At 46.2% G+C, this 19,721-nt stretch overlaps 1 protein-coding gene across 2 annotated transcripts; it reads left to right on the forward strand.

The window, feature by feature from the left end:
* The first annotated feature begins 212 nt into the window (after positions 1-212).
* Positions 213-19,721, forward strand: LSG1 (large 60S subunit nuclear export GTPase 1). 2 transcript variants are annotated; one of them, XM_084801726.1, is made up of 14 exons: positions 213-370; positions 2,765-2,891; positions 4,179-4,299; positions 4,826-4,912; positions 5,999-6,085; positions 9,027-9,087; positions 10,047-10,223; positions 12,741-13,130; positions 14,122-14,223; positions 14,313-14,456; positions 15,414-15,537; positions 17,970-18,049; positions 18,546-18,723; positions 19,273-19,721. In XM_084801726.1, exons 1-14 carry the CDS (start codon positions 272-274, stop codon positions 19,359-19,361), a joined length of 1,866 nt encoding a protein of 621 aa, XP_084657852.1. In that variant the 5' UTR covers positions 213-271; the 3' UTR covers positions 19,362-19,721. The 2 variants fall into 2 exon arrangements, with proteins under 2 accessions (XP_084657852.1, XP_084657851.1); XM_084801725.1 differs by having other exon boundaries at positions 18,546-18,719; positions 19,270-19,721.

The following is a 19,721-nucleotide window of genomic DNA, read 5'->3' on the forward strand; positions in this document are numbered from 1 at the left end:
TAACCCGGCCCGTCTATCAAAATTGAAACAGTCATGGGAACAGGTGTAATGACAGCCAGGAAATTTTTTACATTTCTTACCTATAAAATTGTCAAACTAGAAATCTACCAAAGTCATTCTGAAATAAATCATTCCGTTTCCCCGGTTATACCTTGGGCGTGCCCGACTTGGGCTCGCCCATTACGTCACTCACTTCCTGCTATAAAAGCAGGGAAGGCGGAAGCCTCTCACACTGAGTGCAGCAGGAGGCTCGAGTCGTCAGTGTGCAGTCATGGGCCGGAGGAGAGCGCCGGGTGGTGGGTCTCTGGGCCGGGTGCTTCTCCGCCATCAGACTCAGCGAAGCCGCAGCAACCGTCACACTGATTCCTGGGTGAGTAAATCCGTATTCTTTGCGTCTCGTTCTGAGAGCCGCCATGCTACAAAAGTTAGAGCCTAAAGTCTTGCGGATTTCGAAGCGGGCCCCAGCAAGGCTCAGGGCACACTACACAGCGAGAGAGAGGCTTTAAAACGGGACTAACTGTGTGATGAAGTGGGACTTTCATGTCGGAAGGGTTGTCTGGGTTTGATCTTTGCTCTAGAAGCCATGGGTGCTCTTTGAAATTTCTCAAAAGAAAACAAACTTGTTATCTAAAAATTTTGAAACAGAGTCTCTGTATGCAGCCAAGGTTGGCCCAGGTCGGCCTTCGTCGTGGCCACCACAATTGGCTCTTTCAGCTTTCCGACTTTAATTGTCCAGAGATCCGATCTTCTAGAAGTGGATCCATCAGAAAAACAAATAACTCCCGATCCCTGCTTTCCCTTGTGTTACCCCCTTGGGTGTTTGTTTGTTTTTCGAGACAGGGATTCCCTGTGTAGCCTTGGCTGTCCTAAAACTCGCTCTGTAGACCAGGCTAGCCTCGAACTCAGAGATCGGCCTGCCTCTGCCTCCGGAGTGCTGGGATTAAAGGCCGTGCGCCACCGCCTGATCCTCCTTGGGTGGTTTTGGTTTGGTTTTTTTCCGAAACTGGGTTTCTCTTGTAGTTCTGGCTGTCCTAGATTCTCCTTCTAGACCAGGCTGGCCTCAAACTCACAGAGATCCTCATGCCTCTGCCTCGAGTGCTGGCCCCTTGGGTTTTAGCTTAAAGAGTTAGTTAACACTGTCTCTAGAAGCTTAGGGGACATCGTAGTAAGAGCCTTTTTAAAAAATGAAGCATAGAAATTTTATCATAGCACGCTGTAGGCAGAGGTAAGCATATCTGTACGTTTGAGGCCAGCTCAGTCTGAATAATGAATGGAAAGCCCAACATGGCAGCTGAAGAAGTGAATGAAGTGGTTTGGTTTGTGTTTATTCTGGTTGTTACTTTCTCTAGAGTATTTGAGACCATCCTGGATTCTCGTTAAGATCTTGCAATGAAGCTGTTTGACCCTGGTGCTGATATTTGACAGCTTGTCTGTCACCATCCATTTCCAACTGGGTAGTCTGAGGGGAGGGAACACGTGCTTCTGGTATTCAGGTCTGGACATTTGATTACTCTGAATGCCGATTTTTACCAATTTTAAGCTTCTTGGCCCTTTGTTTTTAAAAATGGGTGTTTGTATCTATAGTAAGCCTATAACTTAGGATGGTTTATCTCAAACTCTAGATTGTACGAGGAAAATCAGCTTAACAGGATTTGCAACTAGTTCCTTTCTCTCTCTCTCTCTCTCTCTCTCTCTCTCTCTCTCTCTCTCTCTGTCTCTTCCCCCCCCCCCCCCCCCAGGGATTTCTCTGTTTGGCCTTGGCTTACCTGGATTTGCTTTGTAGATCAGGCTGGCCTCAAACTCACAAGAGATCCACCTGCCTCTGCCTCCCAAATGCTGGGATTAATTAAAGGTGTGCACCACCACTCCTGGGCACTAGCTCTTTTTTTTTTTTTTTTTTTTTTTTTAATGATCATCCCAGGCAAGACAGTCTTCTGGCCCTTGGGATTTTTGGCAGGGGAAACTAAGGGGAAATAGGAGCAGATCTGTACACAGTTCAGGGTGTCCCTTAGCCCTGTAGTCCTCATGCCCCTGTTCCTGTGATCACAGCAGGCACACCACGCCTGACTTTAAAACATTCCTTCTCATAGGTCCTTATGAAAAATTGTTTGCTTAACTGGCTGGCAGAGTTGGGACAGCCTGAGCTCTAGTTCTGCCTCTCTGCTTAGTTTGCAACTACAAGCAGATTATTTTAACCTCTTTAAACCTCAGTTTCTTTCTTTCTTTCTTTCTTTCTTCCTTTCTTTCTTCCTTTCTTTCTTCCTTTCTTCCTTTCTTTTTAAGATTTATTTATTTATAAAGTATATAGTGTTTTGCTTGCGTGTATGTCTGCACTCCTGAAGAGGGCACTAGATCTCATTATAGATGGTTCTGAGCCGCTATGTGGTTGCTGGGATTGAACTCAGGACCTTTGGAAGAGCAGACAGTGCTCTTAACCTCTGAGCCATCTCTCCAGCCCAAACCTCAGTTTCTTATATAGTAAAGTGAGGATTCAATAAAATTCACTTCAGAGGAGTCTGAAAATGAAATTAAATGATGATAAGGAAGTGCCCTTGCAGAGGAAAGCAAGTGCTCGTGTAAATATTTGGTCTTGGGGTTTGCATTGCCGGCTCCGGGCAAGTATTCTGCTGAGCTGTGCCCTGGCCTAGCTAGGGTTAGTTAGTTGTTGGTAGTCTACGTTCTACAAGAGTCAGGCCGCCTTGGGAGCGTAGACCAGGAGCAGAAGAGCTCTGCCTTATTCTTTTCCGCTGTGTTTTATTCATAGTTGCACACCAGTGAACTCAATGACGGCTATGACTGGGGTCGTCTTAATCTTCAGTCAGTGACGGAACAGAGCTCCCTCGAGGACTTCCTTGCAACGGCAGAGCTTGCAGGGACCGAGTTCGTAGCTGGTAAGTTGTCTGTGACCTAGTGCCTGTGACACTGGTTACACATCTGTCTTTGTCACCTCGTACAAGTAGGCTGTCATCAATCCAAGAGCACTATGGGTGTAAAGGAAGGTCCACACTGTTGTTTTTAATTTTTAAACTCATCTCTAAAGAGCACCTCAGATGCCAGGGATGATGGCACACGCCTTTAGTCCCAGCACTCCAGAGGCGGAAGCAGATGGCTCTGTATGGATTCCAGGCCAGCCACGGTTACACTCGAGACCCTGGCTCAAACACAGAACAGGACCCCTTCAGATTGTGCCTTATCATAGCAATTTCAACACATCCTTGCTGCTGCCAGGCACCTTGTGTTTAGTTACTGCTGTGTGTGCCTGTGCTCTAAGCACGTAGGAAGGGTACCTGACAGGTGGCACTGTAAAGTCTTTCTCTGACTTATAGATGCCACGCTGCTTAGCAAGTTGTTCATTCATTGTTCAAAATGCCTTTATTGAGCACCAGTTACTCCCAGACCTTGTGCTGGCTACTCATAGAATCATGTTAAAAGATTCATTTTATTTACTTAAAATATTCTTTTATATGTTTTGAAAGAAGTCTGTGTAAAACAGCAGGCCACAAAAGGTGGCGCTCCTAAAAGCTTCTATCTAGCAGAAGATTCAGTGACGCCTAGGTAATAGGACAGGAGACGGCCACTCAGGGGTGCTGATTTTGATAGAGCCACTAATGGTGACCATTAATACATTTCTTGTATAAATTATAACTATAGTCATTGAGTGGTTCTAAATGGAACACGTCCTTTACTAAATCCTTGCCTCTGCTTCTGTTTCCATGAAGTATAGTTACCATATAGAATTTTGTGACATAGCGCCGAAAGGAGTCCTAGAGTTCTGGGAGTTTTAGTGAGATAGTGAAGATCTGTCTTGCAGTTACCTCTGTAGAAAAGCTGATTTAACAATTAACCTAAGGCTTGAATTCTGTTTTAGGAAGTACTTAGTGTTCAGGCTTGTCAAAATGATCACCATTGACTACTTTAAGTTATACCTTTTTAGAGTTTCGAGTCAGAATTTTATGTATCTCAGACTCAAACCCTGTTTGAATTCCTGAACTCCTGTGATCCTCCTGCCTCCACTCCCAAGTGCTGGGATGACCGATGTGTACCACTAAACCCAGTCGTAGGTGCTAGGGATGGAGCTCGTACTGTATGCTCACCAGGCAGGCCCTGTAGCAGCTAAGGCACACCCTCAGCCTCTAAATTGCATCTTGACTAATAGTGCTTTTCTTTTCTGTGAACAGAGAAGCTTAATATTAAGTTTGTGCTCCCTGAGGCTAGAACTGGACTGCTGTCTTCTGAGGAGAGCCAGAGAATTAAGAAACTCCATGAAGAAAACAAGCAGTTCTTGTGTATACCAAGGAGGTAAGTTGAGCAAGGATTTAAGATCATTAGACGATAGAACCAGGCTGGATTAAGAGCGGCTAAGAACACTGGCCGCTCTTCCAAAGAACTATATTCAGTGCCCAGCACCTGTGGCAGCTCACAGCTGTCTGTAATTCCAGTTTTGGGGCATCGGATGCCCTCTTCCAGCCTCCACAGGCACCAGGCATGCACACGGTGCACACATAGGCCATCAAAAACAGTCATACGCTTAAAATAGTAAATTCATTTTTAAAAATTTAGGGCCAGGCGTGGTGGCGCAATCCCAGCACTCGAGAAGCAGAGGCATGCGGATCTCTGTGAGTTTGAGGCCAGGCTGGTCTGCAAAGTGAGTCCAGTACAGCCAAGGCTACACAGAGAAACCTTGTCTTGAAAAACCAAAAATTTAAAGCAGACATAACCACTGACTATATTTTCCTGCTGCCTTCTTAGCTGCCATTTATATTCTGACTCTCTCTTATTTTGGTAGCTTATGTAACAAATTTCTTCCTCTCTATGATTGTGTCAGACCAAAATGGGACAAAAAAACTAGCCCAGAAGAACTGAAACAGGCAGAGAAGGATAACTTCCTAACATGGAGACGCCAGCTTGTCCGGTGAGTATTGGACTTTAAGGCTTGCCTGGAAGCCCTAGGTTCGGGCATCTTAGCTTGCACTGCCATTTGCCTCTTGAGGTTTTGATTCCATTAAAAAGGAAATACTGGCGCTAGCAAGATAGCTTAGCTGGTAGAAGCACCTGCTGCTGAGCTTGATCTGAGTTCAGTTTTTAGGACCCACATGATAGGAGAGACCAGCTCCTGCAAATTGTCCACTGTCTCTAAACATCCACACAAAATAAGTAAAATGCAAGTGGAGGGAAGGCAGGTAGTGTTTCCAAGTGCATTATGGTGCATACAGACAGCATTGCTGCATGCAGCTGTGCACAGAGGCGCTTAGTGGGTTTTCTGCTCCAGTCCTAGTCTTTTCTTCCTATTTATTTCGTGTGTGTGTGTGTGTGTGTGTGTGTGTGTGTGTGTGTGTGTTTGCGTTTGCCTAAGCGTGTGTGCGTGCACCATGTTATACAGTGCCAGCAGAGGTCAGAAAAGGGCATCAGATCCCCTGGAACTGGAGTTCCAAGTGCTTGTAAGCTGCCATGTGGGTGCTCTGCAAGAACAGGCAGTGCTCTTAACTTCTGAGCCGTCGCTCTGGCCCCAGTCTTTCCTACATTAGTTCTGTCCTGTGGCCCAGAGGTGCTCCACTGAGCACTCTTCCAGTAAGAGTGGTGAGAGAGCCTCCTAGGGCTTAAGAATAAAATGTGACTTTGGTGGGCTATAATAAATATGACTGAGTTTTATTCTTGTATCAACTCAGCAACAGGTATATTAAAATAACTGGACAGAGCCTGGCCTGATGGCGCTGGCCTATAATCACAGCTTCTCGGAAGGCTGAGACAGGAAGATGGCAGTTCTCAAGCCCTTCTTGGGCTATACAAAAAGTGAAAAGAGGGCTGGGATGTAGTTGAGCAGTAGAACACTTGCTTGGCCTGCACAAAACCTTAGGTATAATCCCCAGTACCACGAACAATGATAATAACTTACAGTATTTGTGTATGTATCTTTTTAAATGTAATGAATTTGAGTATTCATAATTCTTTAAAACTATTATGATCAGGCAGAGATGTAACCTTCTCATTCCAAAACCAGGCTAGAAGAGGAACAAAAGTTGATATTGACTCCCTTTGAACGAAATTTGGACTTTTGGCGCCAGCTCTGGAGGGTCATTGAGAGAAGGTGAGTAATCTTTTCCTTGTTTAATGAGGACACTGCAGTGTTGTTACTGAACCTGATGCTGACATGTGTACACTCTAGCTGCTGGATCCAGCGGGAGGGGGACTGAGTTACACAGCAAGACAGAGAGTGGCCCTGACTAACTAGCAGATCACAACACTAAACCAGAGTCTGAATGTGGCAGGAAGAGTAACTAGTAAGAAGGGGAAGGTGTTCATAGGGCTGGGATGGAGCTGAGAGAGGGAGAGAGAGTGATCAGAATACATCGTGTGCATAGGTGAAAATTTCAGAGAGCAGAATTAAATAAAAAATGAGAACTTGCCAGGTGTGGTGGTACACACCTTTACTCCCAGCATTCAGAAGGCAGAGGCAGGTGGATCTTTATGAGTTCTGGGACAGCCAGGGCTACACAGAAACCCTGCCTTGTAAAACCAAAGGGAGGGAGGGAAGGAAGACAAAGATGCAAGGATCTTGGAGTATTCCAAACAAACACAGCTGATCCCTGCCCAGTTTCCCTACACAGAGGTTCACCACTAGGCAAACTTCAGCGTCATGGTGGGGAGCATGGCAGCACACTAGTTTACTCTTTTCTCCTATAGACTGTTAAGAGGGACCAAAAATAACCATACATGTTCAGTCTTCCAGGACTGACAGAGTTGCACTGTATTTACTTTTTAATGCCCCTAACTTAGCATCTGGGTTCCCCAATGTGAGCCTGTACAGGTTGGAAATTGTACCTTCAGTTGGAGTACAGCACTACTTGCTGAGCTGCTACTGTATTTCCTTTAAAAATTCTAAATTATATTTAGTTATTTATGAGTATACACATGGTGGGGATGGACACTGACTGCCACTGTGGAAGTCAGAGAATAACTTCACCATGTGAGTTCCAGAGTCAAACTCAGGGTATCCCACTTGGCAGCAAGCACCTTTCCTGGCTGAGCCATCTTGCCAAGCCATTCTTTAATGTAACAGTGTGTTTCAGTCACACAGTATGGTTTGTATCACACAGAAACAGCTGAGTTATCCAGAAATATTAGTGAAGTGACTACTGCCTCATTTTTAATAGGAAATCGTGTATTGATGTCTTCCCTGTGGCAGATGTCTCCTGTTTGCTAACTGGCTGACTAAGCCATCTGTCTCTTTAATTACAACAGCAGTTATCAAAAAGATTTTATATATAGCAGGGAAGTGCTGAGGCACGCGGCAAAGAACATTGCGCTCAAGTCAGGCGTTGCACTGTTTCCGTTACCTAACTCTCCCGCGGCTGGCCTGGGGTGCCCCTTCTGCTGATTCCACACTGTTCATCCCGTCCCTGTGTCTGCAGACAGAGCTAGTGCTCGTTTGCCTTGCTGTGGCTTAGGCTGCTAGTTTTTGCAGTTTGTACCTTAATGGTTTGAAAGTGAGTATTGCCCTGAAGAAGGGAATAATGGAACTAGCTTAGAGAAGTTTAAAACAAAAAAAGCTGGGCCTGGTGGTGCACACCTGTAATCCCAGCACTCAGGGAGGCAGAGGCAGGTGGGTCTCTGTGAGTTTGAGGCCAGCCTGGTCTACAAAGAGAGTTCCAGGACAGCCAAGGCTACACAGAGAAACCAGCATAGTGAGTTCGGTGCCTACACAGAGAGACCTTGTCTCAAAAAGCAAAGAGTTTAGAGAGAGTGTTGTTAGTGATGTTGGCTGCAGGACCCTCACCATCTTCCTGGCCACAGAGGCTGAGGGAAGGGAGGTCTCTGAGAGCAGGGAAGTAAGTGTTCCAAGGAGGACAGTGCCACAGTGGTCGATACCATGCTGGCCTGCGTGTTTCTTCTACATTTTGCTGGATTGGAGGCATTTGCTGTCAGCTGCAGAAAGCTGTCTGACTGTCACATAGTACATGTGACAGACATCCAACTTGACATTCATGCTTGTCTGTGGCACTGTAAGCTCACACTTAGTTATGTTTTTATTGTTTAAACACATCTCTGAACTTGTGGGTGGTTGTTGGCTAGGTATAAGCTCTCCTCTTCGACAGCCTAGGTTTAAAAGCTTTTATAATGGGAGCTCTTAACAAATAGTATGGGGGCCTTAATATGAATTCATATCGAAGACTGGATATTTAGTAAACTCCACCTTGGGGTAGATAGGGTGCTCGTCTCTGACCAGAAGCTAACAAAAGTCATCATGGAAGGTTTAGCAGTGAAATGTCATCTGTGCCCTCTAAGCTGAATTTGGGGGTCAGGTAGGGGGGAAATGTTGGAGGGCATGGCCTCTGCTCCAGACTGCGTGAGTAACCTTTCTGAGTTCATCACTTAGTAGCTGCAGGCGGATTATATAACTATAATATATACTATAAAACCTGGGCATAATTATGCCTTAAGGAATTGGTCTGTCAACTGCTTAATGTATAGAAAGTATTTCTTCTTATTACCATTAATATGTGGCAATGGTTCCTTTTTTAATGTTTTTCTAATTGGAGAATTGCATACATCTAATTTTTTTTATAACCCACTGAGTCCGATTTGTGCTTCCTGTAATGCTCAGGGGTGTGGGACCTCCACTGGAGTAGGGTGGTTGAACCAGGGGCCACACCGTAAGGAAAACTGAAACTCTGGAAGCCTTCAGGTGCCGGTACTTTCCCACCCCAGCCTGGAGTGCTGACGGGCCTGACCCTTTTTGGCTCTTGTGCAAGCGGCCACGGCTGCTGAGTTCACGAGTACGTTGGCTCTGCTGTGTCTAGAAGACACTGCTTCACTCTGGTCCTCAACTTCTGGCTTTTCAGTGTTTCTCAAAGCTCCCTGCACCCTGAGGGACGGATGTGGGATGCAGACTTACTGCTTGTGGCTGAGCGAGTACTCCACAGACACTTACTCTGCGCATTCTCACCAGCGGGGAGTTTTTGTGCTAACTGCTGTGTCAATCAGTGGTCTCTTTGCAGTAACTGGATTGTCTCACTTTTTTCCCCCAGTGATATTGTGGTCCAGATAGTAGATGCTCGAAACCCGCTCCTGTTTAGATGTGAGGATTTGGTAAGTAAAGTTTGACTTGGGTCCTTGGAACAGTCTAGAAAGGGCAGCCTTCCTCAGCAGTGAGTAGGCAAGCCTTCTGTCTTCTCTAGCTTGTGACTTATACTTCCCTGTCTTTGTGAGACCAGGAGCTTATATACTGCCACTGTTTAGACAAGAGTTTCGCTCCAGCAATTGTTTCCATCTGCAGGGAGCACAGACATGTGCATGCCGTGTCCTAGCTGCTGGCTTGGAAGGCACTTTATTGCTAGTCTTTTGCTGGTCTCTTGTTTTCAGGAGACAGAACTCAGAATGCAGGCAGAATGGCAGTGGCTCTCTTTAGTATATTCCTGTCACTGTTGAGTCCATCTCCCTAAGTTCCCTCTTCCCACCTTATTGCACATATGCTACTATTCAAACGAACTAAGCTAATACAAAACAGAGTAGTGTAGGATTACTTAATATGATGGAGCCGAGTTGAACACGAACACCAAACATGTGTGGTGTACATATTTCCATTTGAAGAGCATAGTTCTTTCTCTGAACTCACAGTAACAAAACTCCTCATGGAAACAGTTCTTTCCTGAGCTCACAGAGAGGATCACCTGGGAGGGAGTGACATAAGGGCCTGCTTTGACCTAAGTGTGACCCTTGAACCCATGTAAAGGTGGACGGAGAGAGAGAACTTGCTCCTCAGAGTCCTTCTTTGACCTAAGCCTGGTGGTAGTGGTGGTGCATGCTTTTCATTTCAACACTCAGATGTCTGAGCTTGAGACCAGCCTGATCTATAGAATGAGTTCTAGGATAGCCAGGTCTACACAGAAAAGTCAAAACAAAACAAAAAAACAAGACCCTATCTGGAAAAAAAGAAAAATAAAAAGTTATTTAAAACGAGGAGGGGGCAATAAAAGCTTTTCTTGGGAATCTGCAGTATAGATAAGGACATTTGTGTGATCAGACTGGAAATGCCTTTGTCTTTATAGGAATGCTACGTGAAAGAAATAGATGCTGCCAAGGAGAACGTGATTCTGATAAACAAGGCAGACTTGTTGACTGCGGAGCAGCGTTTGACCTGGGCCACGCACTTTGAAAAAGAAGGTGTGAAGGTTATTTTCTGGTCAGCTTTGGCAGAAACTGTTCACCTAAATGGTGATTCTAAGGTAAGTGCGCTGGGGGCCTCCTTTCTCAAAGTGGGTTTCAGGGTTACTTTGAGTTCTGGTTAATGTGCTTTGTTTATATTGGCAATTTGTAAGAATTACCTTTGTCTTTGTTTATGTCAGCGATTTATAAGAATTACTTTTGTAGGCAGAAGCCGGTGGATCTCTGTGAGTTCGGGGCCAGACTGGTCTACAAATCGAGGCCAGAGAAACCCTATCTGAAAAAGAAAAAAGAATTGCTTTTGTTTGGTGCTTCCCCTCCCCCCAGTGCTGTGATTGCAGGATAGCCTATAGAAAATATTTAGAATCTTTAATCCCACCATGCAGATACTTTGTGATTTTTATATAATCTGACATGTCCAGTGCCACATCTGGGACCTTGACTTTTTTAAACTTTAGGAAGTTGTGTAGAGCCTTTCATAAGGTTACCAGAAACTTCACAGAGTACAACTGAATGATTTTGTAGTACACGGGGTACAGCTGAAGGATATATTGTCTTTTCAGTTTACTTGAATTAAGATATATTAGCCAGGTACAGTGGCGCATACCTGTAACCCTTGCACTCGGGAGGCAGAGGCAGGCAGACGGATCTTGTGAGTTCAAGGCCAGCCTGGTCTATAAAGTGAATCCAGAATAGCCAAGTCTACAGGAAGAAACCCTGTGTCAGAAAAAAAAATATATTATGCTATATCTTTTATCTTTAACCCAAATTTTACTAAAACAATTTGAAGTCTATTAAAAAATTAGTCATGGGATCCTTAATATCTAGAAGACACTTGGAAGTGATATTTCTCCCTCTTCTCTGTGTCAGTCATCTTTCAGCTTTCTGATGGGTGTGAATGTAGGTGTTATGCAGGCTGGGCATGGTGGAAAGCACTTTTTTCCCCCCTGGTTTTTTGAGACATTGCTTCTCTGTGTAGCCTTGGCTGTCCTGGACTCACTTTGTAGACAAGGCTGGCCTCGAACTCACAGAGATCCACTTGCCTCTGCCTCCCTAAGTGCTGGGATTAAAGGTATGCGCCTTCGTGCCCAGCTTGGAAAACACCTTTAATCCCAGCAGAGGCAGGAGGATCTCTCTGAGTTCCAGGTCTATATAAAGAGTTCCATGACAGCCATGGCTACAAAGAAAGACACTGTCTCCAAAAAAAGATAAGTTCAGCTGGACTTGGTGACACACCTTTAATCCCAGCACTTGGGAGGCAGATCTCTGTGAGTTCAAGGCCAGCCTGGTCTCAAAAAACTTAAAAAAAAAAAAACCGACAGGTTCTGTGACTGCAACACCTTCTCCTGGATGAGCTCCTATGAGCTCCAACTGAGAGAAGAAATTCCCTTCCTCCACTTCCCTGTCAGGTGGCCACGTTATCTCTCCACTGACTCATTGGAGCTGAGGGTGTAACATTGGTACAGGGTTTGCTGAGCATGCATAAGTTTTTTTTTTGATGTGTATGAGTAAGCTGTCTTCATGCACATCAGAAGAGGGTATCAGATCCTATTACAGATGGTTGTGAGCCACCATGTGGTTGCTGGGAATTGAACTCAGGACCTTTGGAAAAGCAGCCAGTGCCGCTGAGCCATCTCTAGCCTAAGCAGCTCGTTCTTACTTAATCTCTAAATTCAGAAAGGCCTGCCCCTCAGTGAAGCTAAGTTAGTCCCCTACTCTTTGATCCGAGGATTTGTTCTTTGTCTTCTTGGTTCCTTCCTGTACAAATTGTTCACTTTTTGCCTTAAGATATCTCACAGACACCATTTTGGGGCTCTCCTCTGTTTCTGTTGGCTCTACCACTAAAATTAATGGAGTCTAAGTGAGCACATTATTTATCCCACATGTTGTCTGCTAGGGCACATGTAGCAAGAGTCAAGTTTTTAGAGCTGGAAAGATAGCTCAGAGAGTAAAGTGTTGGCCTTCAAGCATGGCGACCCAAATAAGTGCTTGTCTAGGCCAGCTGGGTGGTTTGGTGCATGCCTTTAATGCCATCAGAAGGAGCTCCCTTGAGTTGCAAGGGAGAGGCAGGCAAATCTCTGAGTTCGAGGCCAGCCTGGTCTTCATACTGAGACCCTTGTGTTGTTGTTGTTGTTGTTGTTGTTGTAGTGGGAGTGGATAATAATAATAATAGTAATGATAGCAGCCAATCTAGAATGAGATTTTGCAACCCCTAACTTTCACATACAGGAGTCAGTGGTACTTTTGGACTATCTCAGCAATTATAAAAGCAAAGCAAGGTTGGCAGTGGTAGAATGCTTGCTTCATATGCAGAAGCCCCCAGGCTCAGCCTTAGCACAGCAGAAGCAGCAACAGAAGTGAAGGTCTGCCTCTGTTGCCTTCCCTAGGGCACTCTGCTGGAAGTCTGCCTGTGTGCTTGCTCTGAACAGTCTGCTGTGCTGCCCCTGTGTGTCTACATACCTGTTCCCAGCATAATATTCCTAGCCCACTGTGTGTGTGTGTGTGTGTGTGTGTGTGTGTGTGTGTGTGAAGTGCAGTTGCACAGGCCTGACATTTTGTGATCTCTGTTACTTCATCAGGACCAAGTAAACAGTCCTGAGTCTGAGTCTGAGAACTCCAGTTTGGGTGACGATGAAATTGCACACAGAGATTTGCTCTCACTCGGTGAGGGGTCTACAAGTGACGAAGGTGACAGTGAGTATGAGGACTGCCAGCAGGAGGAGGAGGAGGAGGAGGAGGAAGGTTGGCAGACGTGTTCAGAAGAAGACAGCACCCCTGAGGAGGAGGACTGTGACCAGGACTGCAAGGAACACTGTCCCGCAGATCCTGAGACTCAGAACAGAAACAAACCAGAAAATGAGCAAGTGAGCAATTGTAGCCACCTGGTGTCGAAGCAGGAACTCCTGGAGCTCTTGAAGAAGCTGCACACTGGAAAGAGGGTGAAAGATGGACAAGTGACTGTTGGGCTGGTAAGATCCTCTGTCCTTCCAGAACTACACATGGAGCCAGTCAGGCTTCTGGCATCGTGGCATGGGTGTGTGGGGGGCAGGCTTCGGCTCGAAGAAGACACCTCAGGGTTTATATTGTCTCCTTACGTGTTTATATTAAGTGTATTCTACAGTTTCCTTCAGTTCAGATCTTTGTCACCATCAGTTACAGAGAGATGATAATAAGAAAGGTTTTGATGTTGTCGCCAGACTTCAGAGGTGTTCTGTTGACATCCTGTGGCCCTTGCCAGCTTACACTGTTTCAGATGCCATTAGGGAGAATCCCAATCTTGCAACACAGAAATGAAGGCATGACCCCCATACACATAATAAAAATAATTTCTTTAAAAATGCTGTAGTAAAACGGCATTTTGTTGTACTGTACTGGCTAAAGGTCTGTCTGGGGTTAGGCAGACATAGTGTGATTCCTAATTCTGGACTCGACTGACCGGAATGAACATGGAAAAATTCTTAATTTCTATGACATTTAAGGCTATATTCTCTCAAAAATTCATTTTCGTGTGTATCAGAAAATCTAGTTGCTCTACCTGTGTCTTTAATTTATAGAAATAAATAGCCTCCCCCACTTTCAGAATTCTTAACTCTGTGTGTCTGGAGAGTAGCTTGCCTTACTGCTCTGCGTCACCTGCCTCATTCTGCTGGCCTGACTAAAAGCACACAGTGTTAGGTGCTCGGAAGTTGTCGTTAGTGTTTGGTGCTTTGGCGTCACCTCTTTGTTGAAGATGCAGTGGAGACAGTGAAGTTCCTCATCAGGGACCGTGCTGGGCACCAGGGCCTGAGGTTTGCTGTGGGGACAACAGCCAGATCTGTAGTAGAATCCCATGGCTGCACCACGTGTCAGAGATGAGTCTGAGTATATGAAGCCAAGAAACACAAAATGAGCAGACATGCAGCGCCCCCCGCCCCGCCCCCAGCATCTCTCCCGCTCAGCTGACTTCTGATTCTCTCCTAGGTGGGCTACCCTAATGTTGGTAAGAGCTCAACCATCAACACCATCATGGGCAACAAGAAAGTGTCCGTGTCTGCCACTCCAGGCCACACGAAGCACTTCCAGGTATGTCCCAGCTCTTTGCCATGGCGCTAAGCACTGCTCTTCCCTCCCACTTGCTCTGTGCCCGTCATAACCTGCTGTGTGTCTTTCAGACCCTGTACGTGGAGCCCGACCTCTGCCTGTGTGACTGCCCGGGCCTGGTGATGCCATCCTTCGTGTCTACCAAAGCTGAGATGATCTGCAGCGGGATCCTCCCGATTGACCAGATGAGAGATCACGTTCCACCCGTGTCACTGATATCCTTTCTGTTTCTGCCGCACCCTGGTTGCTAGTGTGTGTGAGGCTGCGGGGGGTGGGGGCTACGTACTCACTTCTGACAGTATCGTTGTAGGCATTAGGAAGGAGCGACTTCTCCATTGGGAGTCTCTCAGGGTTAGAGCTTGTTTATAAATACTGTCCCTTAAAGTAACATTGGTAAGGTCTGCATCAGAGATTTTTTTAAATATATTTTTTGTTTCATGTCTGTGTTTGCCTACATGTCTATCTATGCACTACTTGCATGCCTCCTGTCCTTGAAAGTCAGAAGAGTGTTGGGTCCCTGAGCTAGACTTACAGAGAGTTGTAAGCTGCTTTGTAGGCACTGGGAATTGAACCCCAGTCCTCTGCAAGAATAACAAGTGTTCTTAACCACTGGACCATCCTTCTAGCCCCAGAGATAATATTTTAATGATTGTTTTATATGTATGTTTAGAGACTGGGTCTCACTATGTTTCTCAGGCTAGCCCAGAACTCCCTGTGTTGCCCAGACTGGCCTTAAACTCAGACACCTCTCAGCCTTCCTAGTGCTAAATTACAGGTATAAGCCATCTGGTTCGATTTTTTTTGGTTCTGTTTTGTTTTGGGTTGTTCAATTAGTTTGTTGTTGTTGTTTTGTTTTTTGTTTGGGGGGGGTTAATTTTTCAGGGTTCCTCTATGTAGCCTTGGCTAGCTGTCCTAGAACTCACTCTGTAGACCAGGCTGGCCTCAAACTCACAGAAATCCTTCTGCCTCTGCCTCCCGAGTGCTGGGATTTCAGGTATGTGCCACTGTGCCTGGCCTGGCTTGTTGTTTTAAAGGATACATTTAAGGTGACCACTGGTTGTGTGTGTAAGAAAATTGAAATGAATGAGTGAGTGCACTGTGCTTAGGGACGAGTGTCAGCAGTCAAGTAACATGTTCTACATGCTCTCGAGAGGATTCCTTAACGAGTGTACGTTTGCCAGCATATCCCGCGGCGTGTTTTGGAAGCTACCTATGGTATTAACATTATAAAGCCTAGAGAAGATGAAGACCCCTACCGACCTCCGAGCTCAGAAGAGCTGTTGACGGCTTATGGATGTGAGTTGTCTCTCACTGTAAATCACGAGCATCAAGTCCAGGATGAGCTTTAGGATATATTATTTAAGTTATGTATGTGTGTGGTTGTGTGCCCACGACAGTCAGAGGTACCGGGTCCCCCTTGGGCTGCAGTTACCTATGGTTGAGAACCGCTCAGCATGGGTGCTGGGAATCAGACTTGGATCCTTAAGTCTCTGCAATAGCAGGGCATGGTCTTGACTTCTGAGCCATTTCTCCAGTGCCACTGGGTGTTGGCTTGAGGTGGTCTCCCTGTGTGGCCCTGGCCAGCCTCAGCCTAGAACTCACAGATCACTTGCTTTTGCCCGAGTGCTGAGACTTAAGGTGAATGCTGTAAAACTCAGCTGCTTTGTCTTGTCTTCTCTGGGAATGACTGTTCTGCCTACATGTGTGTCTGCCCATCATGGGTGTGCTGTGCCTGAGAAGGCTGGGACAGAATTGCAGGTAGCTGTGAGCCGCTGTGTGGGTGCTGGGAATTGAACTCTAGTCCTCTGGAAGAGCAGACAATGCTCTTAACTGTCTCTCCAGCCCTGCTTAGGAATATCTTTACATGCTGGAGGAGTTGGAACATTTTCCCCCAGTTTGTTGACCTTTTATGTAGCTTTTAGAAATCACATTTTTGTTGTTCGTGGTTTGTTTTGCTTTGCTTTCCTATGCATTGTCTCTGTTTTAATTAGCAAAGAGTCTTTTGTTTGTTTGGGGGTGGGGGCTGTTGTTTTGGTTTTTTGAGACAGGGTTTCCCCTGTATAGCCTTGATTGCCCTAAATTCACTTTGTAGAACAGGCTGGCCTTGAACTACCTGCCTCTGCCTTCTGCTGAATTACAGGTGTGGGCCTCTGTGCCCAGCTGTAAAGCTTTTTTTCTTTTTCTTTTTTTTTTTTTAAGATTTGTTTTTATGTGCATTGGTGTGTTGCCTGCATGTGTGTCTGTGTGAAGGTGTCAGATCCCCTGGAACTGGAGTCATAGATAGTTGTGAGCTGCCCTGTGGGTGCTGGGAATTGAACCCAGGTCCTCTGAAGAGCAGCCAGTGCTCTTGACCAGTGAGCCCTCTCTCTCCAGCTCCCTTCTAAAGCTTTGGTTGTTGTGTGTGGCTAGTTTCTGTGTAATCCTCCCTACCACCCTCCCTCACTCTGTGCTTATACTGGTTTCTTGGGCATTATAATAGTTACCACTTACACTGTACTATTTTTCCTTTGGAGCTAACCTAGATTTGATGTTCTATGTGTGAGGTGGGGAGGGCAGATCAGACGCGTGGGGATAGTTCCTTGTCTGAGTGTAACCGTGTATCATTTACTTGAACACTTGCATTTGTTTTGCTTTTTAAGATTTTATTTTGATCCCAGCACTCAGGAGGCAGAGGCAGGCAGATCACTGTGAGTCGAGGCCAGCCTGGTCTAACAAAATGAGTCCAGGATAGCCAGGGCTACACAGAGAGAGCCTGTTTGGGGGGGGGGGAGATTTTATTTTAAGTTGTGTATGTATGGGGGTATGCATGTTTCTGTGGGGTTGTGCACATGAATCCCTGCCCTCCGAGGTCAGGAGGGAGTTGGATTCCTGGGATCAGGAATCACAGACAGCTTTGAGACACTGGACATGGGCCTGAGACCTGAGCTTGGGTCGTCTACAAGAGCAGCGCATGCTTGTAACAACTGAGCCATCTCTAGGCCAACATTTAGGGGGTTTTATATATCCAACTTTATTTTTGTGTGATGGGAATTAGGATTCTAAATATTTTCCTGTAAATTGAAAAGGTCAGCATAGCTGGAAAAGGGTGGTAGGGAGGATTACACAGAAACTAGCCACATACAACAACAAGGGGACAGGGGCTGAGTTTTGAACCCTTCCTTTCTGCCCAAACAGCTGTGCTCTCCCACTGCTGACTAAGTGAGGATCACAGCAGTCTTGTTGGTATGTTTGGGAAGCTGCAGCAGGTGCAGTTATTAAATTGAGGCATGTTCACTATTGCCTTTGATTTTGCAGAAAATCCTCTTCTGCTGTTGGCGTCCATGAGTGAATGCCTAAAATCAAGGGCTAGAAGAAAAAACTAACAGTGAGAAGCCCAGGGCCTGTCAGAGTGCTGGGTGGGGTTAAATATTATATTAGATAAAGCTGTGGGCTGCGGTGGCGCACACCTGTGATCCCAGCACCTGGGAGGCAGAGGCAGGTGGATCGCTGTGAGTTCTAGGCCAGCCAAGGCTACACAGAGAAACCCCGTTTCAAAAAACAAACAAAAAGAATTAGATAAAGCTGCACAGTCTATTCTGCATTAGCAAATGTTGAGGATAAGGTATGTTCTAGGGTGAGAGGTAATTGATTTTTTGTGGGTCTGGGTGGAGGACCAAATTCATATCACCTCAGTCATTCTGTGATGCTGACTGCTGATGGAGCTTTCCCACACTTGGTTCCTCTCACAGGCATGCGAGGATTCATGACAGCACACGGACAACCTGACCAACCTCGATCTGCACGTTACATCCTAAAGGACTACGTCAAAGTAAGTCCTGCCCCTGACCGCCCTTGCCTACGCTTTCTCTCCTCCACTGTGCTCAGCTAACAGCAGCCTGTGACAAGACACTTTTCCACTGAGATGGGCTGATAGGCAGGTGGGGTGCTTTGTTTTTAGTGGTGCTGGGGATTAGCCTGTGGGCCTTTCACAAGCGGGGTAGGCCTCTACCGCTGGGTTGCAGCCCCGACCCTCGGAAACAATCTTGATTTCAGACTGTAACCTAGCATTCCCAGGGTTACTGTGTCCTGTAAGAACACTGAGGACACTTAGGAGAAATGACGTGCAAATGAAAGTAGACCCTGGAGCAGAGGGCAGAGTCATGGTAAGCTCCGGGGTCCTGAGAGGGGCTAGTTTGTTAAGCCAGGACTGTGAAGTTACTGCAGACCGAAACTAGCTCACCAGAAAGCTGCTTCTGCCAGGACTGTCAATGACCTTTGCCCTCCTGAGGTAACACAGTTACATTGTGCTCCTCTTGTCTCCGTAGGGTAAACTTTTGTACTGCCACCCTCCTCCTGGAAGAGACCCCGTTTCGTTCCAGCACCAACACCAGCAACTCCTAGAGAACAAAACAAAAGGTGAAGAAGTGAGACTTCAGCCAGACAGAACCCAAAAGGCCAACCAGATTGAAAATGTGGTTGACAAAATTTTTTTCCATCAGGTGAGTTTTTTAAAATCTGTATTTAACTTCTTATCCAGTACATTTAAAAATCAAAATAGTTACTACTTTAAGCATCTAGTAGACTGGAGAGGTGGCTTGGTGGTTAAAAGCACTCACTTATCTTCCAGAGGACCTGAGTTCGACTCCCAGCCCCCACACCACAGGGTTCACAGTCTCCCTTGGCTTGAGGTATAGGGATCTAATGCCTTCTTCTGGCCTTCATGGGCCCTGACACCTGTGTAGTGTACACACTCACAGCTGATGACCGTGAGCCACACATGGGTGCTGGGAATTGAATGTGAGTCCCCTGTAACAGCTGATCTAACTCTCAACTCCCACTTTTTTTTTTTCACTTTTGGGTCTTGCTTTGTGCCTCACGCTGACCTTAGCTTCCCTAGTGCTGAGACTACAGATGTGCATCACCACATCTGGCTCTGCACACCTAAGAGAGAGTGCTGAGAAGCCTGTCGGGGAGGCACGACAGGAGCCAGAGGAGTGCCCGGGTGCTGAGTGATTTGCCCTGCTCATGTCTCCTGTATCCTCTCTCCAGGAGAATGTCAGAGCACTGACCAAAGGGGTCCAGGCTGTGATGGGGTACAAGCCTGGCAGTGGCCTGGTGACCGCGGCTGCTGGGAGCTCTGAGAATGTGGCCGGAAAGCCCTGGAAAAAACATGGCAACAGAAATAAAAAAGAGAAGAGTCGGAGGCTCTACAAGCACCTGGATATGTGAACTTGCCCAATAGCAATGGCAGCTACGCTGTGCACGTGGACAAGAGCTAAAGCCGCTGGGGCCTGCGGTGCTCTCCAGACACTGGCATGCTGCAATGGACCTTGCTCCTGTGGAGCACAGTTTCACCCAGAAGTCTTGACAACGTCAAGACAGCCTTTTGGGAGCACCCACTGTGGTGTCCCTGCAGGGGGATGATGGATTTATGTGTAAACACTCAACAACTGCATATTGACTCTAAGTTATTGAAAGTTATTAAAGTAATTTGTGACTAA

Source organism: Acomys minous, assembly GCF_964271855.1.
Source record: "Acomys minous genome assembly, chromosome: 11".
NCBI classification, from domain to species: domain Eukaryota; kingdom Metazoa; phylum Chordata; class Mammalia; order Rodentia; family Muridae; genus Acomys; species Acomys minous.